The sequence below is a fragment of the Triticum aestivum genome, chromosome 3A (assembly GCF_018294505.1).
Source record: "Triticum aestivum cultivar Chinese Spring chromosome 3A, IWGSC CS RefSeq v2.1, whole genome shotgun sequence".
Taxonomy (NCBI): Eukaryota; Viridiplantae; Streptophyta; class Magnoliopsida; order Poales; family Poaceae; genus Triticum; species Triticum aestivum.
The window spans coordinates 81071808-81095966 of record NC_057800.1 but is presented as its reverse complement, the minus strand read 5'-3'; the positions used below and the strand labels follow the sequence as shown (position 1 = coordinate 81095966).

General features: G+C 47.1%; 2 protein-coding genes across 3 annotated transcripts; both read left to right on the top strand.

The window, feature by feature from the left end:
• Positions 1-10648: 10648 nt before the first annotated feature.
• Positions 10649-14555, top strand: LOC123060416 (F-box protein At2g05970). Of its 2 annotated transcripts, none has more exons than XM_044483128.1 (3): positions 10649-10972; positions 12109-12171; positions 13217-14555. In XM_044483128.1, the coding sequence occupies exons 2-3, from the start codon at positions 12152-12154 to the stop codon at positions 14283-14285; spliced, it is 1089 nt and encodes a 362-aa protein (XP_044339063.1). In that variant the 5' UTR covers positions 10649-10972; positions 12109-12151; the 3' UTR covers positions 14286-14555. The 2 variants fall into 2 exon arrangements, with proteins under 2 accessions (XP_044339063.1, XP_044339064.1); XM_044483129.1 differs by having other exon boundaries at positions 10669-11005.
• A 248-nt stretch (positions 14556-14803) lies between these two features.
• LOC123060417 (uncharacterized) lies at positions 14804-15808 on the top strand. Its single transcript, XM_044483130.1, has one exon. It carries the CDS (start codon positions 14915-14917, stop codon positions 15455-15457), a length of 543 nt encoding a protein of 180 aa, XP_044339065.1. The 5' UTR covers positions 14804-14914; the 3' UTR covers positions 15458-15808.
• The last annotated feature ends 8351 nt before the right edge of the window (positions 15809-24159 follow it).

Below are 24159 nucleotides of genomic sequence, written 5' to 3'. Positions count from 1 at the left end.
GTAGAAGTAATAGTTGGCGAGACAACTTCATGAAGACACGATGATGGAGATTATGGTGTCATGCCGGTGACAAAGGTGATCATGCCGCGCCTCAAAGATGGAGATCAAAGATGCAAGATGATATTGGTCATATCATGTCACTTTATGATTTGCATGTGATGTTTGTCATGTTTACATATTATTTGCTTAGAGCGACGGTAGCACAAATAAGATGATCCCTCACTAAAATTTCAAGAAAAGTGTTCCCCCTAACTGTGCACCGTTGCGAAGGTTCGTTGTTTCGAAGCACCACGTGATGATCGGGTGTGATAGATTCTAACGTTCGCATACAACGGGTGTAAGCCACATTATGAACGCCTGGCAGTCGCGTAGTGATGATTAGTCCCTGGTTCAGTGCGGCATGCTTTACAGCTTAGAACCGGGGCTCCAAAAGCGTTTTGAGCAGCATTGAGCATATGAGATGTTCCAAGAGCTGAAAATGGTTTTCCAAGCTCATGTTCGGTTCAAGAGATATGAAGTCTCTGACAAGTTCTACAGTTGTAAGATGAAGGAGAACAGTTCTGTCAGCGAGCATATACTCATAATGTCTGGGTTGAACAATGGCTTATTTCAGCTGGGAGTTAATCTTCCAGATGACTCGGTCATTGACAGGATCCTCCAGTCGCTTCCACCTAGCTACAAGAGCTTTGTGATGAACTACAATATGCAAGGGATGGAGAAGTCCATTCCTGAGTTCTATTCAATGCTGAAATCAGCGGAGGTGAAAATCAAATAGAAACATCAAGTGTTGATGGTGAATAAGACCACTAGTTTCAAGAAAGGCAAGGGTAAAAAGAAATTCAAGAAGGACGGCAAGGAAGTTGCCGCGCCCGGTAAATCAGTTGCCGGGAAGAAGCCAAAGAATGAACCCAAACCCGAGACTCAGTGCTTTTATTGCAAGGGAAATGGTCACTGAAAACGGAACTGCCCCAAGTACTTAGCGGATAAGAAGGCCGGCAACGCCAAAGGTATATGTGATATACATGTTATTGATGTGTACCTTACCAACGCTCGTATAGCTCCTGGGTATTTGATACCGGTGCCGTTGCTCATATTTGTAACTCAAAACAGGAGCTGCGGAATAAGCGGAGACTGGCGAAGGACGAGGTGACGATACGCGTCGGAAATGGTGCTTTACTCCTTCTTGATCTAGCAAGGGTATTTAGATCTCAATTATGTTGTTGCTTTACTCTTTTTTGTGCAACAAGTACATGATTTTTTTTGAAACTATATGGGAACATTGTGCACTAGTAGATTGAATATTTTATCTAATTGACATGAACAACTAAACCAGACTATATAAATAAATGTAAATCATATCGAACATCGCATTTCTTGATTATTGAAATTGATTTCTAATATACCTAATTATTTAAGTGCCCTTTGACATTTTCTAATTTAAATATACAAATTTATTGGTGTTTGGATATTAATTCACAAACATACGGCTTGTACATGTGTGCAGGCAACTTTAGAAATGTTTTTCGAGACCTGTTATTCAACCTTAGTAGGTGAAAATGTGTTCGTAGATTTGAGGTGTGAGACCATGCATATGAACAACTCAAAACCCAAACATCTAAGATGTTCATATGACATTTTTAGCACCCCTTCCATATTTATTCACTCTGCATAATATATTAGCTTTATGTGAAGTTTGACTGGGTTTATAGAAAATATATGTTCACATCTACAATATAAATATATATGATGTGAGGGTATATTCGATGATGGAACTAATGGTATTGACTTGATATTGTAAATGTTAATTTTTTTATAAAGTCAAAGTTTACAAAATTTGACTTTAAACGAAACTAATCTTACATTTTTAAGAAGTTGATCCCACTACTATCAATTCTCACATCATCTAGCCACATCAGGAATTCTCCTCATGTATACATGCATGCATTATGTACGCACACGTGAGACACGATGCAACTTGCACCCCAGTGTAATTGCTCAGGTTATCTTATGACCATTCCTCTTATGATTAATTGAGGACAAAAATTCTCTTGAGCAGCCTGAACCAATAAAATCTCCACTGATTCCCTCAAAAACTGATCTCCACCGAGATCCGAACAACACTTACGGTGTTCTTGGATTCTTTTCTCTACCCCTCTCTCTCCATACTGCAATGCCACCGACCAAGCCTTCACAATCAGTCGCAGGCTCATAGCCGGAGACCCGTGCGCTGCTGCCGGCTCCGAGCCTCTCGATCATCGCCCCTATATGTACCTCTCTCGAAGCCCCGTGATCCCCGCCTTCTCGGTCTATGATAGCAGATGCCCTATGCCCAAGCATTGACCTGATGATCTGTATGTGCCACCGCCCACGCCCTGTCCAACATCACTTGCTCCATAGGTGGGTTCTTTCCTTCCTCTTAGGCCATGTTTGTTCGGGCTTTTGCTTTTGCAGCTTTTTCACTTTGACAAAAAAGCCACAAAACCTCCTAAATCGGGCCTTTTTTGCTTCGCCTTTTGGCTTATGAATAAATATTGTTATATGATGATATAAACCAAAAGCCGAAGCAAAAAGACCCATTTAGGAGTTCTATTTGGCTTTTTGCCGAAGTGGAAAAACTGCAAAAGTAGAAGTAAAGGCCCAAACAAACAAGGCCTCAATCTTCTCAGCTATGAACATCTTTTTTAAGTTAGCTTGATTAGACGAGTTGATTTTGTGTGTGCTGGTTCGAGTTAGCTTGATTGGACGAGCTGATTTGTGTGTATTGGGTAGTTTTCTTGAAGCTTTCTCCCCATCTCCACACACCTACCAAGCAGCAAGTCCAATCCGACCCTCTCCCCTAAACGCCTCTCTAACTCAACTACTGCCGACACACATGTGTCCACGTGAAAATGGATCATTGATGTCTGCCCAATCCATTTTCTTTTTCTTTTTCATGGAAGTGCTAGATGGTGAATATATCTTCTATGTTTTGTATTCTTTAGTGTTCTTGAATGAAGAAACAGATGAACTGCACCATTTAATATGCCCATGATGTTAGTTCAGCCAAATGGTCAGCCTAACTCCACCTTGAGTTTCATGATATACTCCTCCCTCGCATGTACATGTGTGATGACAAATAATTAAGGGCATCGATGTGTTTCTGGTTTGGAGACAGATGTTAACATTTTTTTAATCTATGATAGAATACGAACTGGCGGTGTTCAATTTTCCAACATGTATGTGTAGTTACAATCGAACAACCTTCTCTAAGCCTTGTCACTTTGATATTATCTCTTCAAACCTATAGCATTGCTTTACAAATGTAAACTTTAATTGAATAGTGCCATACCAAATGTTTATTTTTGAAGTACTAAATTTATTTTTCATTATTGAATAATACTTTATGTAGTTAGAATATCATTATTTGATTGTTCGGTGCTAACAACAACCCCTGCCCCGGTCGTCCCCATGGCAGATCCATTTGTTGTGGAGGGAGATCCAACCTATAGAAGAGGGAAAAAATCTCTACAAGGAAGGAGTGGACGGCGTGGACAACGACGATCTTGTGTTCATGAACGAAGATGATGGTAGCACGAAAATGGGGAAGGGCGACTTGCTCATGGAGGATAGTCTCTTCATGGACGGTGGAATGCTCACTGAGGTAGTGGAGGGCATCCAGGTCCTTGAGGACAACATCATGCCTGGAAACAGAGATTTGCAGTTACGACGTTGCCATGCAGATCGCTTCCGATCAAGAACAAAATTGTTCAAATCTGCCTGAGTTTAAGTTGCCTATTCATATACAGGGAAGTGGCTACTCATATATGGGGACTGGTAGACAAACTTGCACTTCAGGAGGTTATGGCTGAAAGCATTGCCAATGAAACCGACCTCACTACTAAATCCCCAATACCTCCTAGGCCTAGAATTGCATACTTATACTTACGAAAATAACAGAAATTGTGTTCTTGCGACCGACGTTTGTCATTTTTCTCGACATCAGAATGATGCTCTTTATAAGGGCATGACGCGAGTGGTCCAACAAATTACTCACTCTCTACCAAAACATTGCATAATGAATGAATAATTGAATGGCACTAGTGAGCAACTGTACTATCATGATATATATTGTCATGACAGAAAAGATAGGCCACAACAATGCACCGAACAAAGACATGACATAGCAATGATGCAGTATTGGAGACCCCACGATGCATCAATTGGGGAAAAACATTTCACCGTTAAAATGCTACAAACAATTTTTAATCTTGTAACTAAGATTCAAATAATAATAATAAAATATTTGCAAAAAAATTGCAAGAGAAGAAAAAAAGACTTGCACTGGTGAAATTTCCTAATAGAGCTGGGCAACCCTGATTTTTAGTTTAAAATCAGCCTTTTAAGTTTTAAAAAACTGAAAAAAAAATACACAAGCACATAGGGATTTATATTACATGTATGTAAATTTTCATGATAAAATACATTCTGATGTGAGTTACACAAAATTAACACAACCATCACTTTCTAACACATGTACTGTTCGCTATAAAAGTTCAAGATTTTTTTTTGTGTAGACCGCATCAAAACGTATTTAAACATAAGATTTTACAAAAAATGAGGTATACATCACTATATACATGTGTGAGTTTTCACAGTTTTTTGAAACTTAAAAAAGGGTTTTTATTTTCTTTATCTTGCCAGTTTAGAGTGGCCTTCATCGAATGACAACGCATCAACACCTGAAGCACCACTACTTTCATCGACAGAGAAAACTGCATCGATGTTCAGTTTAGCATGGCCTTCTCATGGAGCTTCCCACCCATTCTTCACGGAACATCTTTGTTACTCCCTCCTAATATTTTTTTTTTCTCGACGTGCAATTTCTTTCCCTCAATAGTTTCTGCAATAGGATTTTTATAAGATTGATTTCTTCGAACCATGATTTTTCGTTCAATAGAAATCTAGAAATAATAGCCCGAGTTCTATTATGATTTTCCGCTAGTGTAATCCCTTTTTTTCCCTTCTCTTGCAAACTTTTTTGCAAACATTAGTTTTTATTATTTGAATCTTGGTTATGAGATGAAAAAATTGTTCGTAGCACTGAACAGTGAACTGTTTTTTAGGACAACTATTTGTTTTTGTAACTGGTACATTGTGGGGTCTCCCCTAACGCATGATTGCTATATGATGTCTCCGTTGGGCAAATTATCCTGGCCTATCTTTTCTGCCATGATAATATATATCATGATACGTAGTACAGTTGCCAATTAGTGCTATTCAATCATTCATTCACGATGCAGCGTCTCGGTAGAGAGTGAGTAATTTGTTGGACCACTCGCCTCACGCCCTTATAAAGAGCATCCTTATGAAGCAAGATGTTTGAGAAAAATGACAAATGATGGACGCAAGAACACAATTTCCATTCTTTTCATTAGTAGTAGTATGCAATTCTAGGCCTAGGAGGTATTGGGAATTTAGTAGTGAGGTAAGTTTCATTGACAATGCTTTCAACCCTAACCTCCTGAAGTCCGAGTGTCTCCTTGAGTTTCCATATATGTGTCTCCGTGAGCACTCCATCGTCCACGAGGAGACTGTCCTCCGCGAGCAAGCCATCGTCCCCATTTTTCGTGCTACCATCGTCTTGATTCGCCAACAACATGTTGTCAACGTCCACGCCATCAACTCCTCCCTTGTGGAGATATTCTTTCTCTTCTATAGATTGGCTCTCCCTCACGGGGAGTATGGGATTGGTACAGCGAGAGGTGCGGCCAAGTGATAGGAAATAGTGTGTGTTACTCACCACAGAGCAGTGCAGCCAAAGCGGAAACCGAGGGGCAAAGTTGGATAATCGATTACAAAAATCCTATTGCACAAACTATTGGGGTAAAGAAATTATACGCGGAGGTACCTTCTTGGCGGCCAGCCGCTGCGAGATTTCCTAGTTGGCGTTGTCTTTCCTGGCTGGCCAGATTGGGCATTTGGATGCTCCAAGTTAATTGTAACCAACGTACATGGACGTCGTAGATACAATGAGAAACGAAGGAAGCTCAATCGGTACTGCTGCGACGACATATGAAGAATGCACTCGTTTTGCTAAAAGGTTCACTCATGTTTCTGTCGAACATTGTCCCAGGGAATGTAATCTTGTAGGCGGATGGCGTTGCGGTGCACAAGAGCATCTGCTCCCGTAGATGAACAGTAAATTGAAAACAAATAGCAAAAAAATGGCACGAAAGATGTATGACTTTTCTAGATTCATGGTGATATGACATTAGAGGAATTCTAAACAAAGAAAGTTGGAATTTTGAGAAAAGGTAAACAGGCCCTGATTTTTGGAGCACTGTTTTTCTCTTCTGTTCCGAGCCCACCATCGATGTCATATTGTCATGCAATTTTGCAATTGCATGCACATAGAGAACTTGTTCATCGTTGATGTACAATTTTTTTCTGCCACTTTACTTGAATTTGTTGTTCACCCGGGGGGAGGCGAGCTGATGAGCATCTAAAACTGGACTAGGTAAATCCGGCTCCTCAAACGGGCACGTCCGCGGGCACCGACTGGGCACTCCTCAAAAAATGCAATCCACATCCGGACACCTCAATTACCATATCTCAAATCCATACAAAACTCATACAACTACGTCGACACACACGCATCATCCGGCTATTCCATCACACTACACTAAACATACTATCGGACTACCAAAATTTGGCATGTTTAGCTATGATGGAGTTCATCCACAGTTGCCCTTGCCTTTCCCGACGCCCTTGTCGTCCTTCTCGCGGAAGTACTGGTCAAAGACGCAGTACGGATCGAGCCGGATCTGCTCGTCGCCGAAGTTGTCCTCGCCGTCGCTGTCCTCCTTCGGTGGCAGTCCGGCCATGGCACGGACCGCCCGGTTCTGCTCACGGGCGATGGCGCACATGTTCCTCCAGTACCGTTTTTCCAAATGCGGGAACATATGGCTTCCTCCTCTGCGGCGGCCCGCGCCGCTACATCAGCCGCCATTTCTACTGCGATATGTGCCTCAGCGGCCCTTATCCTCTCCTTTTCATGGCGGGCCGCCCGTTCCCAGTGGGACTCATACTCTGCCCGAGGTGATGGGAAAGGACAGGTGTTCCGCCCGGGACCGCGAGGATCCAGCACCAGAGGACCCGAGCGCCCGGTGAGCCGACACTATGGCGTCAGCTGGGCGCTGTCCTCCTGGAAGCGGTGGAGTGAAATGCGGACTGGCATTGCCTCCTCCAACCCACACGGGATGACACCCCAATTGCCGGATCCGGATTGGTCGGAGTCCGATCCGCTGCCTGCCATGGCGGAGAAGGACGGAAACTGCCCGGAGGTGAGTTCGGGTGGCAGAGGGGAGTGGAGTGAAGTGACTAGGGTTTGCTCCGGCGAGAGGATGGGGAATATAAGTGGGGTCGGGTGGGCCAATATGGGCCGGGTCTGACGTGGCGGGTGTGCCCCCATATTTGGGCTGGATATGGGGGGTGCCGGTCAGCCCGGGCGTTTGAGGCGTCCGTCTGGATGAAAAAACGTGACCGATCAGTGACTGGGCAGCCCGCCCGGGCGTATGAGGCGGGTTTGAGAGGTCCGACTGTAGATGCTCTTATACTTTAGCTTGTAAGAACATCTCCAACGCCAACCCGCAAATCTCCCGCAACCGTCCGGACGGCGCTATCCGAACCGCGGAAGTCATTCAACGCCGATCTATATCGGTCCGCGGGATAGTTCGGACGCGATTTCTTCCATAAATCCGAGACAAAAGTGGAGGAGGTTTGAGGGAGTGCAGACCGATCCCAAGCCCGCTTTTTGACCGCCCTGGCCCATCGAAAACCACTCCCCCCCCACGTGCATCCCGCCTAATGCCATATGCCCGTATTCATGTCGCTGTAGAGCGCGTCGCTCCGCATTGAATGCGGCTTAGGACGGACGCGACCTCTCATTGCCTCTGTCATTGAAGCGGCTCGCCGGTCGAGGGCACCGCCTACTGCACGTCCGGTTGAACACGCCTACTCACCGCATTCATACGCCTCCATTAACCCCGTGTGAAAGCCAAGAAACCTACTCCGGCCACATGTTCGTTCATGAGCGGGGAGGCATTAAACGGAATGTCGGCTGAACTCCTCGCGTCCACCCTCTATTTAAACGAGGCCAGACGCCGGGCAAAAGAACCACACCCTTCCGCCGCCCCCACATCTCCTCCTTCACCACTCTTTCGATGGCTTCCAAAGAGCAGTTTTTGGCATACAAACCGGCTGGGTGGCCCGCTAAGCCGGCCGAATACGAGGAAGGCAACTCGCTGCTCCACCTCCAGCGCCCGACCCAACGGAGCAAGTTACCGCTCCAAGCCGGCACGTGGTTCAGCAACTCGCCGCTTCAGGACGACCCAATAAGGAGTGGTGAGTTGCTTCACGTCGGCACGGCGGGAGCATGACGGCACGGGCGTCATCGCTGCCATCAAAAGCGAGTGTTTAGTTACATAAAGTGTCTTGAAATGCGCTTTGTGGCGTTTCTAAACGGAAATAGTTTTTTCTACGCTTGGTCAAAGTTTGTAAAGTTTGGTCTTTAAAAAATATATAGGCCAACATTATTGAACGAAGGGAGTACAACACAGGAGCACCGGACGTCTGGACGCATCCAAAGAAACTTGCTCCGATCTTTGCTAATTCCGCAAGCAGCAACGTTGCCGGCGCACTCTCGGGCAAATCGACGCATCAACCCCGACCCAATCAGAATCGAAAACCAGAACATCACCCCTCTCCCTCTCCGTCCCCGAGAACGACGTCGCAAGGACAAGAAAAAAGATGAACGTCGCTGTCTAACGCGACTCTTGCTGAGCGGCGACGGGCTCAGCGAGGATGGTCGATGGGAATCCATTGGCCGGCAGCTGTGATCTGTGAATGACGCAGGATCCATTGCCCACTTCTGCAAATGGTGCGTCTTATCTTGGGTAACAGCACCACGATCACCTACCCGCGTTTACTGAAAAGTGAGGTCGCCAGTCACTTTCTAGACTGCTGGTCAATAGCCAACCATGGTCGTCTCAATCTTACCGTATAGAGGGGGAACTGCATTTGCATCAGCAAAACAGTAATTTTTGAGAATAGGTGATGAGTGAGATTTCATTAAGATGTTTTTTTTACTATACTAGCAAATACGCCCATACGTCGCATCTCATCCTATTTCCTAACATCGACCGTGTCGGTTACATTGTCTATCTATTCACGACGAAGTTGATCATCATGCTCTAGCATGCCCCTTTCGTGCCCCCTCCTTGCACTGACTTGTAATTTTGCGGACTTGACAGTGCTTGTCGGAGGATGACGTTCGTTTTCCACTAGCACGTTGAGTCCTCATCCTGGACTATTCACATGGGGCGATTCGGGTTTACGGGCATCATCGTTGCGACTACAAGAGACCACATGAAAAACCTTGGACATAGGCGCAGGAAAGGGTAGTTAATATTATAGTAGGTGATGTTACACAAAAAATGTAATCTCCCGAGCTGCCATTCCTGTGTGCACCATCAGCTGCCGACTTCCGTGATGGAGGTGCTGGGACCGCGTTGTGCCGCCGTGCCAAGGGGTGCCCGACAAGCCTTCTCGGATGACCAAGACAATGGTTGCAACCCCAACGAGCGGACGACGAAGCTGGAACCAACATTTTTTTTTGTTGCAACTGACCGAAGCCAAAGCTGAAACCACATTTGGCTTTTGCTTCAACCAATAAGTGAGCTGAAACCACGACTGGTTTTTGCTACAACCGCATTGTTTTTTTGCTACAGTCGGCGTCACTATTTGCTACAATCACCGGAAGTGCAGTTTTGTGACCAGCGGCAACAAATGGATGCAGCTGGAGAGTTCAAGAAGCTGCAACCGGGTTGCGCAAAAGCTACGACCGGTAACAAAAAAGCTTCGGCGGGTGGAGTGACATGTTGCATCCAACGACGATGAATTTGTGGCCGGCGACGGCAGGCGGCTTCAACCTACGACCAGGAAGCTGCAACCGGTAGATTTAAATGATAGAACCGTATGTACGAAGCTACATCCATGTTATCCACAACTACAACCCTATCTAGGGTTGGTACAAACCGTTGGTTTTTCCTACAACCGTCGTCATTTTTTGCTACAACCAGCGAAGTTTTTTGCTACGTCAATTCAAATGCATTGACAGGTGCCGCTGTTTGTGCAATCCCGTGCAGCAAGTGTCGACGGCCAAGGCGGCAGTGGCGCATCAAGTGCTGCAACCATGGAGCTTCGACAAATTGGAGTTGCAAACCGGTCGACGGCGGGAGTTTGCAACCTGTTGGCGTCGAATCTTCAACCGGAATTGATGAGCAGCAGAAAGTACTTCGATGAGCAATGGAGGGGCGTCATTACGAGGCGTCGCGGTGCGAGCGGGCGGCAGCCACTGCCCTCGTCGGAGCAGCACACGGGTAGGCAAAGTCGCGTGCCACCGAGACAAGGGGGGATTTCCCCCGTGTACATGAGGATGAAGAAGACGAAGTCACGATTAAACGGTTCTGCGTGGTCGAATCGCACGGCTGCTAGCCGACCGGCCGAAACTTGGGCCGGCCGGCCGGCGCCTAGCACTCGCGAATTATTATGGTATAAAAAACATTTACAGAATGTGCCAGGTCATCCGTCCCAGGCCGGCGACTCCTTGACCAGAACAACCGCGTCCGAACCTCCTCTCCCCACCCCCCGCCACCATCCCCCCGCCCCTCGAATTCTCCTTCACAGTCCCCACTTCGCCCCGCACTGATCCGACGGGGGCCGTCACGGCCGGCGACCGCCGCGTACGTGCTTTCCCCCACCTTATCCTCGGGCCCCGCACCGAGTCGCGCCGCCACAGCTTGAATCGAGGCCGCCATCGAACCCTAGCCGCCGCCCCTCGATTCCTCTCCGACATCGACATCGACATCGGCGGCGGCACGGAGGCGGGATCCAGGCGACGTCGCGTCGACCGGTACCCGCGCGTATCACGGTGGTGAGCTGAGATTCCACGCCCTCATATACTCATGTACGCGTGCCGTATCGATCGATTTCAAGTTCCGCCGGGGAGTTCTGCGTTTGATTTGGCGATTGAAGGACCCATCCTAGGTTTTCTAGTTCCGACCGGCGATTTCCTTGGTGTTCTTTTGGCGGCGATTGAAGGACTGCCCCGAGGCCGTCTAGTTCTGGTCGGCGATTTTGTTGGTGGGTGTGGGGACGCGTTGATTTGGGGGGTTTTGGTAGGGTTTGGGGGTTATAGATTTTTTAATCGGATTTGCTATTGCTCCTCTAGATGAGAATTAACAAAGCTACATCTAACCCCTACATCATTTGATTAGTCAAACAAGAAAAAGAAAAGAGAAAATTCCCATGAATCTCCGTGTAAAACCAAATGGTGTAGGAGTTAGATGTCACTTTGTTAGTTTTATATCTTTGATTAATTGATCGAGCTTTGGTGTGATTCCGTGGCCCTTCCAAACGGTTCGTTTGGTATGTAAGAAGGATTGTGTATTTGTGTTGTTTAATAGAACATACTGTGGTCGGTCCACGGTCCAGGGGATGTGCATAAACATCTGTTCATTTAGACGTTCCAATGATAAGCACAGTTTAAACATCAAAGGAGCAGTGTGCCCTATTTTCCTATTATAGTTTCCATCTTATCATGTAATTGTACTGGTGTAGGGCTTGTCCAATGGTACATGTGTTGGACTTGTACATCCCTTGTAACAAACTCCTCTAAACCCCCCAAATATCAATGAAAATGCTGGAGATCTGGTAACTGAGGTTGCTGATATTTAATGCCGCTGTTAATGCGGCAGTCGTACTTGCATATATGTACATATGGATTTGTTTCAATTGTAATTTCCATGAAATGTAGTACATGTAGGTCATCTGTGGTTGGTGATCTGAGTTTACGTGCTGCCGTGCAGCAGCGTAAGTTTATATGTAGAGTGAAGGTTTTCCTTACATTAGAGCTTCCGTGATAAAAAATTCAAAAGGCACTCCTCCCTGACTCCCTCCTGTCTATTCATGTTGTATCTTATGTCTTAACTTGTGCGACACTGCACCAGGATATGTTGTTTCCTCTTCCGCCCATTTAATTCAGTTTATGATGTTGTGATGTCACTGCAGTTGAGTTTGGATCCTCTACATCAGCTGAAGTTATTGTAGTAGCATGTCCACGAAGGAAACAAGGTACTATTAATCTATTATCACTTACCAGAATTTTCTGAACTATCGATTTGTGCATTCGCCATTCTGTTTAATCACATATGAAACTCTACGAAACTGTTCAATCACATATGGAGTTCTACAGTCACTCAACTTAGTTATGGGGTATTCAAGTTTAGACCCGATCTTGAGCTCAGTGGTGTTTAATCTGCTTGATTAGAATGAAGATCTTAAAGCAGTGTACATAGTACATACTCCCTCTATCCAAAAATTAGTGTCGCCGTTTAGTTCAAATTTGAACTAAAACCACGACACTTATTTTGGGATGGAAGGACGGAGTACTATTGTTTTCTCCTGTGCTTCTATTCACAGATTCTGAAGGGGAGCCTTGGCGCGGTGGTAAAGCTGCTGCCTTCTGACCATGAGGTCACAGGTTCAAGTCCTGGAAACAGCCTCTTACAGAGATGTAGGGAAAGGCTGCGTACAATAGACCCAAAGTGGTCGGACCCTTCCCCGGACCCTGCGCAAGCGGGAGCTACATGCACCGGGCTGCCCCCTTTCTATTCACAGATTCCGACTTGACCATGTTTATCCATGAGCTGGTATTTTAATCAGCATATTGAACTGAACTGTAATATTATCTTATCAAGCAACATTCGATCCTTACCAACATTCTCTGATTGATCTGCTTCCCGTCACTGCTATTTCATGTTAGCTGCTCTCTGGTGAATGGTCTTTGTGAATAGCTGGATAGTTGTTTTCATAAAACTAACCTTTAGGGTATCGTCTAACTTGTTACATTAAGGTTTTCCTTATTGAACTTGGGTTTTCTTATTTACTCCCCTTTCCATTTATCAAATCCCAAAATTAAATGAGCTTAAATGGATGTATGTACTGATGCTATCTGTACATATCAGAAACTGTTATTTGACTTGGACATGGCTTGAATGCCTTCGTTGTGAAACTATTTGAACGCTTCCACAAAGATGTAGCAAGAATTTGGTGTCTTTATTAGCATTTGTGTCATGATTCATGAAGTACACTGATACAGACAAGTTCTTTTTTTCAGGCTTAAAGAAGTTAATTCTGTTGGGATGAAAGATTGGGCTAATATTCAGACTGATATTGTTGGTCTAATTATAAAGAAGCTTGGCATTCCTGACTACATCAGATTCCGTGCTGTATGCACGTCATGGAACCATATCTGCAAGGAAGTATCCAACCATCCACGGGTGGACCCATGGCTGATGCTCCCCACAAAGGCGCTTGAAGGTGCTAAATTTTTTAGGTTACCTGAAAAAAAGAGTCAAACCATCCATATCCCGAGTGTTGCCACGATCTTTGGATCCATGTGGACTCCGGTTGGTTCATCCCATGGCTGGCTTATCTTCTTTAGCCCGCCACAGGGAACCATCCAGCTGGTTAATCCCATCAGCAGCACATCGTTCCAACTCCCCTCAATCGGAAGGAAGCACCTGTCCAAGGCCATGTTGCTTGACATGAGTGAGAGCAACTTCACTGTTGCTGTCATCCATCGCGACCAAAAAGGATACCAAGTGACACGCAAAGGAAGTAAAAGCTGGTCGTTTGTCGATTCAAAACACATTTTGGTGGATGTCTTCAAGCACCGAAGGCAACTTTACACCATTGATGTATATGGCACGGTCGAGGTGTGGGCAGAGCCTCCCCGTTCATGGCCAGATGATGACTTCCCCCAGGTGGAACCGCATATGCACAACCTCGTCCACTACCAACACCAGAAGTTCAACTGTCTGGTGGAGACCCCGTCCGGACACCTCATAAGGGTCAAGCGCCAGTCGCAGAACAAGTTTGCGCTGTGGGTCCTCGACAGGGAGACCTCTTCCTTCGAGCGGACCAGCGACATTGGGGAATTCGGGCTGTTCGTCAGCCACTACAGCTCGTTCTGTTTCCCGGCCAAGGACCATCCGTACCTGAAGGCAAACTGCGTCTACTTCATCGACGGCTACAACAACATGTGCGCGTTCAACCTTGAGCATGGGACCAAGGAGCTCGTAGAAGCCCTCGAAACCGCTGCCCCTGCTCAGAGTCAGCAAGACTTTTACGGGCGCCAGCCTCGAGCAGAGCCGTTCCTATGGTTAATCCCTTCTCTGAAGTGATTCAACGTGTGCGAAGCTGAAACTGGCGTGTACCTATATCCTAGAAACCGGTACTCTGAACCACTTACGTATAACTAGTATAAGTATTGGACGTATTCCTGGTACTTTTGTGGCAAAAACCATATGGCTGAAGTTTGAATTGAGCAGCCGGTCGTTGCGTGTGTTTGTTTTGTATATATAATATATGCAACTGGCTTGTGTTTTTGGACAAAGTTGTATTACTAGTCCTGGGTTTGGCATTCTCCCTCCTTGTCCCAGGTGCCAGTGACACATGCAGAATATCTGGTCGCATATCTGTGTGGCAGTGACATGAGCAGTGCATTTCCACGAAAAAAGTCTGTACTCTCCCAGGAGTAATTTGGTTTCTTGCGAATTTGGAAGTAACTTCCACTCGGTCAGGAATTCAGAAGCCGGAAGTGTTGCCGTGAGCACCCAACGCGGTTGCCGATTATCCCCGCTTCTTTCCCCGCGTTTTCCGAGCAGGTGCAGCCGCTCTGTCCAATATAAGCCAACCGCATCTCATCCCGTGTCGAGATCAACCCAACGCGTCAAACACGTGCGTCGCCATTCCCCACTTTCTCAGGCCACAGCGGCGGCACCAGCTCGATCTCGCCCGCGACCACCGCGCCATGGAGCCGGCCGCGACGTCCTACCCGGTGGCGCGGGACCCGCCGCCGCGGCCGGCGCCGCAGACGGCGCAGCTGGGCGGCGGTCCGGCGGCGCCGCAGCCCGGCGGGTGGGCGCGCTGGGCGCTGTGGGCCGTCGTGTCCCTCGTCCTCGCCGCCAGCTTCGCGTGGGGCGTGTACCAGGCGCGGCACCGGCCGCGGAGCCTCGCCTACGTCGTCGTCACCTACTATCTCCTCGCCGTGCTCTACTGCTGCCTCGGGAAGCTGAGCCTGCTGCGGCGCGACGACCCGGCGGCGGCGCCCGAGCGGCGCCGGGTCCGGCTCGCCGTGTGGGTCGTCTCCGTGGCGTTCGCCAACGTCATCGCCGCGCGCGTCGCCGACTCGATGCCCGACCGCGGGCTCCAGATCGCCGTCTGGGTGGTCCTCGCCGCCGGCATCGGCGTCGCCTTCTACTTCTTCTTCGTCCGCGAGGGCGCCCGCGATGAGGTCACCGGGCAGCGAAGGGAGGCAGAGCTCCACCAGGTGTCCCCGGAGCAGAGGGTCTGAGGCGAGGCGAGCTCGAGTCAACTCTGCCATGGATGGATGGAAGATGTAGTATAGCCATTGCTTCGTTTTTTCTTAATTGTGTAAACTTTTTTTTTAAGCTTGTTATTTTCGGCGAGCTGCTGTGTGGCTGTGGCTGTCAGTCGACACTCGACGACGTGCTGGGGTTCGCTGGAATCACTGACGTGTGGGGCTGCAAATCAGCTGGCCCGCATGTCAGTTTTACACTAGGTCACCTCAGCCAAATCTGAACGCCATACTCGGTGTAACATTTGTTTTCTTTTGCTGTAAAGTTTGACCGACGTGTGTATCTATTCGACCACGTCTTCGTACTGCTGATTTTTCGGTGCGTTATCTCTTCAGGGCAAGTAGTCCGCAAGGTTTGATAAAGTCAAGCTTTATAGAGTTTGACTAATTTTATATTAAAAAATATAAATATTTATAATATGAAATCAATATTATCAGATGCATCATGAAACGTATGTTCATACTATATAGCTTTAATATTGTAGATGTTCATATTTTTTTATATAAATTTAGTTAAACTTTGTGCAGTTTGATTTTCATTAAATCTTATATGCGGAGTAAAAAAAAACGAAAGGAATACAATAGTCTAGATAGCATCCGTCTATAGCAGCTCTCCGTGTCATCTGTAGGTAGCGGTATAGATAGCTTATACAACAGACTGTCTTTCTAGTTGTCTATAACATTTAAAAATGAGAAAAACTCCACAAGCTCAGTTCCTAATTAATCATTCCAAATGCAGGCTCCTTTTCGAATTACTTGTCTTAGATTTGTTTAGATACGAAGATATCAAGCACTAAATGAGTCTAGATACATCCATATATAGACAAATCGAAGACAAGTAATTGGGAACGGAGGAAGTAATTTGCAGAGAGTCATGCCACCATGCGCAGTGCCGGCTCCGTATCACGCAGCTTCCACGAAGACGAAAATTTGTAAAATCAATTAAGGGAGGAAAATCTAGAGAGACGGAGAAGAGAATGGATCGACCCCAATTCATAGCAGTCACATGCATCGCAAGCTGAGCTACCAGAGATTTGTCCATCCTTTGAATCAATTGCTAGCCAGATCGGAACACCGGACTCAAATCTGAGATAGGATATTGCGGTTTTGACGAGGAACTCTGACATACTCGTGAACTGGTGGTGGTGCCGGGTTGCGCCGCCCCCGCCGCGCCTTGTCGCAGCCTTTGCCCCGAGTATCACCCGCGTCGGTGACATCAAAGCTCCTCATCGACTAAACGTCAGGCTCGAGCAGCAGCTCGTCGGGCGGGGCACAAGGTCTCCTCATCGCCGCGGGTGAGGATTGGGATGCTGGATCCTTGCGTAGAGGAAAAATCGGGTCTACAGTTGGAGACGGCCTCGTACAATGGTAATAAGCCGTCGATAGCAGCCGATCTTTCAGGACTAAAGACCGTCTGCATTTCTACCGACGGACTCATTCTCTTTCTTCCTTTTCTCAACTCCACCTCATCTAAAATCATATGTGGCTCTCGTTACAGACACCTGACTGTATAGCGTTGTACATGCCCTCATACGGGCCCGCAACATGGTGACATCGAGCAAGTAGGAAAACTGTAAGTCAACCTCAAAATACAAAGCTCAAATGCACACCGCATGCGAATTTGGTTTCAAAAGATGTGGTGTGAGTTTTTTTTAAAGATGTGGTGTGATGTGTGTCGGGTGGCGTTTGTAGCCACATCTCGCGTTTTCTCTGTGTGCACTTTGTGTGTGTGTGTGTGTGTGTGTGTGTGTGTGTGTGTGTGTGTGTGTGTGTGTGTGTTGTGGGGGACGGGGTGTGGGCTTGCACTCTCTCGAGTCAGGTTTTCATCGACGAGATCTCACAGACGTGCGGTTCTACTCCCTCTTTCAATGAAACTTTGGGAGATCTATAACCATGAACTATTTACCAGAAAGAGGGGCACTCCATCCTTTTTAATCAATGCCGAATCAACGACCTATACAAATGATTTTTTGCATTCAAAGATTTTTTAATAGATAAATTTGCTTAACCAAACTAAAACTATTAACTAAGGGTAAATACAAATGAAGAGACAACCTTTTTCTTTGCTTTGTGAGGATGACAACTTTGCAGACCAAATCAAACGACGATAAACAAAATCAACACATGCCCCAACACGAAGAAAAAAAACCATGAGCGCCAGCCAACGAATTTCACTATATCGGGAGATGTCTGTTGCAAGAGGTGTGTCTGACAGGTGCTCCCGACGTGAGGACCTTGCTTAATGGTGCCCCCTTCACCACCAAGGGGGCCTACGAGGCCCTCTCTTCACAACTCGCCGATCCCTCTCTGGCCTGCATTTGGGACTCGCGGGTGCCGAGCCGGGTGCGGGTCTTTGGATGGCTATTCTACCTCGACCGGCTCAACACTAGGGCTAATCTGCATCGGAAGACCATCATCGAGTCCTCCTCATGTGCTAGATGTGCGTCTGCGCCGGAAGACCGTGCCCACCTGTTCTTCCACTGCCCTGCCTCGCGCAGCATCTGGGACGCCATTGGGTTCCTCCCATGCTCCTCTCCCTTGGCAGCACTCTGGTCGCCACCGGCCCATGCGGGGCTCCCAGGATCTGTTTGGCCCTTCATTCTTATTCTCATCATATGGAAAATTTGGGACGCGTGAAACGCAAAAACTTTTCGCCAGGTCGATGTCTCGTCCAATGATGTAATTAAGGGAATCATTGCGGATCTCACGCTTTGGTCTCACCTCCTTAAAAAGGCTGAGGACAAGTCCCATGCCGGGCTGTGGCAGGACTTCTTCTCCTCTCGCCTTCTCTACTCTGTAATCTCTCTCAACGTTTTTTTGAAATATATTCAGACGGGGAGCCTTTCCCCCCGGGTGACAGTTTAAAAAAAAACTATATCGGGAGAGGTTACAAATGCCAGGGATTTAGAACTGATCAACTTATCCCGTGCGTCGGCTTACAATGGATATATATTGTAGATGTGACCTAGGTCAATACCGCTCCGCTTGTCAGAAGTTGGTATTTATCTTTATACTTGAATTAGCACATGTTTTTTTTTTGAACCGAAATTAGCACATGTTTGTTGTAAGGACAAATGGAAAGGTTGTTTCTTTGTGAAGAAATGAATTAGCACGTGTTGGTTGTTTGTGGAGAAATGATAGCACTAGTACAAAAGACACGTGAAGAGAAAGTTATTGGTCGTTTTTTTTGGGGTGTAATCTGCTGCCGCTTTATTAATTAAACAAAGTCTGGAATGTCATCCGAAATTACATCTAAAATAAAATCAGGAGGAGACCCAAGCCAAAGCTGCGATCTCTCCTCGCCTACACCTACTTTTGCAAGTTTATGAGCGGCAACATTTGCAGATCTCCGAACCCAAACCACTTTGAACTGAGTGAAAGACTGAAGCATGTCCTTAATATCTTGGATCCACGGCCCGGTAGCAGACAAGTTCTTGTCCGGTTGGTTTATCATCTATGCCACCACTTGGCTGTCTAGCTCCACATGGATCCTTTCCACCTGCTGCTGTATTGCGAACTGAATTGCTCTCCTACATGCAAGAACCTCGGCTGCTTCAGGGTCGGTAACGCGAGGGAAAAACTAGCAGATTCCTCCTCGGAACGCACCCATGTAGTCTCTCAGAATTGCTCCTCCGCCCGTGCTGCTTCCATGTTTTGATATAGCACCATCTGAATTTATCTTCATCCAACCCTTCTCTGGTGGTTTCCACCTCTCCGTTTCCCTGGTCACCGGAGCACGCACCTTAGGTGTATGGACCGCCCGCCACTCCTGCATGTAACTATACACTCACTCCATGATTTCATGTGGATGAACTATCCTTCGGCCGTCCCTTGCTTCATTGCGAGCCAACCACAAGCCATATACAGCGTGTATCATCGCCTCCTTCTCGTCATCAGATGCTCCTGCAAACCACCCCAGTAACCAGATCGCCAATGCACTCTGAGAGTCGATCTGACTCGGTGGGATCGCCACCGAAACTCCCTTTTCCGACTGCATCATTTGCCAGAACTGTGATGAATGTTGACATGCCCAGAATCTATGATATAAGGTCTCTTCCCTGCCACATGCAACATAAAAAATACCAGGCTTTATCCGACGACGGTGTAGTTCGGCCCCCACTGCAATCCCATTTTTAATGATGCGCCACATATGTATCTTCGCTTTTGCTGGTGCATTTGTGCTCCATAGACCCATATATCCCTGATGACCTCGAACAGAACATGAAGAACCCGACTGTCCAGTTCTTGACCTGTTCATCATCATACACAAGTGATATGCGGATTTGACATTAAACACTCCATTGCGAGTATAGTTCCATGCCAAAAAATTCATCAGCACCTGGTCCACCTACAGCGATCTACTTTATATCAGCAGCATCTGTCGGGGAAAACATGTCATCCACCTTCCGGGCGTCCCACGACGTGCCATCCTGGTTCAACAAGTCTGCAACCTTGGTGATCCCATGAACATAATTCTGCCCTAACGGTTTTAGGCTTCCATAGCGGGGTATCTAGTTATCATGGTGTATAGAAACTTTCGATCCGTCACCTATCCTCCATACTAGTCCTTCCCGGAGTAAGTTTCTTCCATGGATGATGCTTCTAAAAGTGAAGGACCACCCCCCCCCCCCCGGCGGGCAAGTGGCTGTCAATATTGAGTGCTCAGGGGAAGTATCGTGCTTTTAGCACCCGAGTACATAGAGATGAGGGCACCTGCAGAATGCGCCACGCCTGTTTTGCCAAGAGGGCTTGATTAAAAGCTTTGGGATCCCTAAAGCCCATGCCACCACTTCTCTTTGACGCACACATTTTTTCCCAAGCGATCCAGTGCACTTTCCTTTCACCATTCATTGCCCCCCACCAGAATTTCGAAGAGATCGAAGTCAGGTTCTGGCACGTTTTCTTTGTGAGGTGAAAACAACTCATCGTGAAAGTAGGTACAGCTTGAAGACCGGATTTGACAAGCACTTCTCTTGCCGCTTTGGAAAGCCCCTGCCCCTTCCATTCGCCCACTTTTCCTTTCGAGCTCTCAGTGACATACTTGAAAGTGCCTTCTTTGGATTTCCCAATCAGTGTTGGTAGTCCTAGGTACCTCTCACTGAGTGCTTCTGAAGAAACTCCCAACACATCCTTCAACTCTACTTTACTCTCCTCCGAACAGCCTTTTCCGAAGAAAATTCCAGATTTCTACAGGTTTACTTTCTGGCCCGAGGCCTCCTCGTATTGCTACAATATATCCTTCAGCGCCTCCATGCCATCTCTTGTCCCCTCCACAAAAACCACACTATCGTCCACAAACGGAAGATGTGTCACATGGGGGCCAGTGCTCCCAAAAGACACTCCCTTGATCCTCTTCTCCTCCTGGGCCCTTTTTAGGAGCGCAGAAAAGCCTTCAGCACAGAAGGGAAATAGGTAGGGCGATAGTGGATATCCCTGCCGTAGGCCACGGGAAGGAAGAAAACACCTTGATCGCCCACCATTCAGTTTAAAAGAGAATGTTGCCGACGTCACACACCTCATTATCATGGAGATCCACTCTGCTCGAAACCCGAACTGTTCCATCATTTTTTCCAAAAAAAGGCCACTCCACTCTGTCATATGCTTTCATCATGTCCAGCTTAACTGCACAGAACGACTTCTTTCTTTTCCTCTTGCGGATGGCATGAACACATTCATAGGCCACCAACACATTGTCTGTAATGAGCCGCCCCAGAACAAACGCACTCTGCTCCTCAGATATAAGAATCGGAAGGATTTGCTTAAGCCTATTTGCTAACACCTTGGTTGCCACCTTGTATAGCACATTGCAGAGGCTTATGGGCCTAAACTGAGATAGTATCTCCGGAGAACTAACTTTAGGCATCATGACAATAATAGTGGCGTTAAACGCCTCCGGAGCCGGAACACCCCCCCAAGATGTCTTTCACAGCCTTACACACATCTTCACGAAGAAGCGACCAGTGTCGTTGATAGAAGAGTGCAGGCAGGCCATCGGGTCCGAGTGCTTTCGTTGGGCCCATTTGAAATAGAGCCCTCTCAATCTCATCATCTGCAAAAGGGTCCGTTAGTGCATTATTCATATCATCAACAACACAGGGATGTATATTCTGAAGAAGCACTTGAGCGTTAGTTGAGCCCTCCGAAGAGAAGAGGCTCTCATAAAAACTCGCTGCCATCTCCCGCATCTCCTCATCTACCATACACAAAGTACCATCATCCTTCCTCAATGCCTTCACTGTATTGGTTGTTTAAACTGAGGAAGTGACATGTAGAGGAGGCAAAATAAAAATGTGAAGAGGTGACAATTGATCTTGGCGAAGAAAAAGAGACGACAATATACCTAACACAAATGTAAAACTGGATGCATCAGTTGACTATTTTTCTTTTCATACTTCGAATCCCTCCTGTGCGTGCATCCTCTTCTTCCTCCTCAAACCGTTTTGCCACCCTCCAATGTTGCAGTTGTGCCACCCTCCACCGCCGGCCTAACCTCTTGCCGCCGTCAATGCGCATGGTGCAAAGCTGAGAGATAATGCACATGATATCCACTTCACCGCACTTTTGTGGCAAAACCAGTCGCCTGAACTTTGAATAATTCATTTTCCAGACTAAGGTTATCAGTCGGTAACTCTGTACTTAATATTACACAATTTTCACTTTATAAATTCAGTTGCACATGCCAATGACATCAACAATACTACATTTTTAAAGGAACAATGCATTTCTAATGTTAATGTATGTACTTCCTCACAGTTTGCTACAACTTAGTATTAAGATGTCCGGTGTGGCGTGACATGAGTTGAAAGCAAATATACCATAATGGTGGTATGGTGCTATGGGCATCCAAGGCAGTCACACCTAAACAAATTAAACTACCCATTGCGAGTCGATCTCCATCGTATCCCCGACATCACCATCTCCTTCCGCTAGGTTAGTGATGGTAGGCTTCTTGCGAGAGGATCCCAGAGACACCGATGTTGATCCCAGAGCCCGTGCGTTAGTCGAGGAGAACGGCGGGAGGAGAAAGAGATAGGAGAGAGAGAGGTCAGAGGTGGAAGCAGAAAGGGGATGTGCTTTGATATTCATTTTGCTAGGTGTCATCATCAGGACAGGGTCGCACGACGCGGGATGTACGACCCGGTCGTATAAGATTTTTTCCAAAAAATTTGGTGTGAAAAATAAGCGTGTGCCATTCTCTTTTTAAAATCACAACCAACAACGACCGCAACGTGATCCGAGAAGAGTGTGGGAAAGTTGTGTGGTTGTGTAGCAATGCAGCTACACCTCTTATCTAAACCATCCATTCTAACACCAAAAATTCAAGTGCACAAACTTTTCTTTTCTTTCCTCCAAAATAAGAAAAATATTTGGACTTGAAGGAAAGCTAGATGCGATATAGATAGAATGTGTAGCTACATGGATCTGTATTTAATTAACTGCTAGATTGATCACAAATGTTAAAACTACAGCTCATGTCATGGTCTACATCTCGAATAAATTTGAGCCAGACATATTGACGTATATTTATCATTAACGGGGAGATGATGGTACGGGACCCGACGGAATGAGATGGCTGGAGATGTTAGTTCGTATGTAGCTGGTGGGTCTTTGCATATCGAATTCCTTGACCCCCAGCAGCTTCTTGAGCTTGAGGTCAACAGCAATCACATGCGAGTTCCTGTCGGTTTCACTGCTGATATTGGTCAGGAGGTACAAGATGACATCTTTCCCGGAGCTGAGAATGGGGCTGCAGACAAAGAGAGACTTGGGCAAGTTGTAGCCCTTGGTATCACGGGAATTAAGTTCAAGCTCCTGCTTGAAACGCAATCACCCAGGGTATCCAAATCCCCATGAAGCCCCTCCATCTCCATGGTCCATGTGACCACCGTCCAGCCACTAGGGGTTTCTGAGAAAGGGCTGCTGCTGGTGTCGGCGTGGACCTGAAGGTCGACGAGCCTGATGGTGCTGGAGTATTTGACAAAGACAATGTCCCTAAAGTCGCGTGCAATGTCAATGGCAAGAGGGAGGCAATTTTGCAGATGCCTCCGCTTGGGAAGGGGGATATAGCGGAACAGGTGGAAGGGGGTGTGGTCGGCTAGCACGTCGGAGATGAGTATGCCCCTCCAGAGGTCGACCCAGCCAACGATGCCACCGTTGAAGCCGCCGATGGTGATGGCCATGTCGCACATGTAGCTGGATGGCGGCGGCGGGCGTGGAATGGCGCCTGGCTTGCGGGTCCAGGCCCCGGCCTTGGAGTCGTAGATGCACAGGTAGTATGGGCCATTGGCAGAGTCGTGGAAATAGTCGTGGCCAAGCACCGCGATTACGTAGGTATCACAGGCGGCATCATCGTCGTCCTTGGGGAGGGCCTGAGAAGGGCCGGTGACGGAGATGTTGCTGCGGTAAGGCATGACACCGATCGAATCGACATCGAAGCAGTCAGCTCCCCCGGTTAACATCTCGGGGGACAGTTGCCGGAGCCGGGAGAGCTCCCGCGCCCCCGCCTGGTAGACAAAGTATTCGTAGTAGTCACTGATGGGGAAGGTGCTGAAGGTGGAGGAGGAATGGGAGCGCCCGTTGCGGAGGGTGACTAGGGCAAGGTTACCCTCATTGGCCAGCATGGACAGCTCGTGGGAGAATGATACGTCTCCAATGTATATATAATTTTTTATTGTTGC

Coding starts and splice junctions, on each gene's coding strand:
- LOC123060416 (XM_044483128.1), top strand. CDS start 12,152: ATGTCCACGAAGGAAACAAG. Junction 12,172..13,216: donor ATGTCCACGAAGGAAACAAG/GTACTATTAATC, acceptor TCTTTTTTTCAG/GCTTAAAGAAGTTAATTCTG.
- LOC123060417 (XM_044483130.1), top strand. CDS start 14,915: ATGGAGCCGGCCGCGACGTCCTACCCGGTGGCGCGGGACCCGCCGCCG.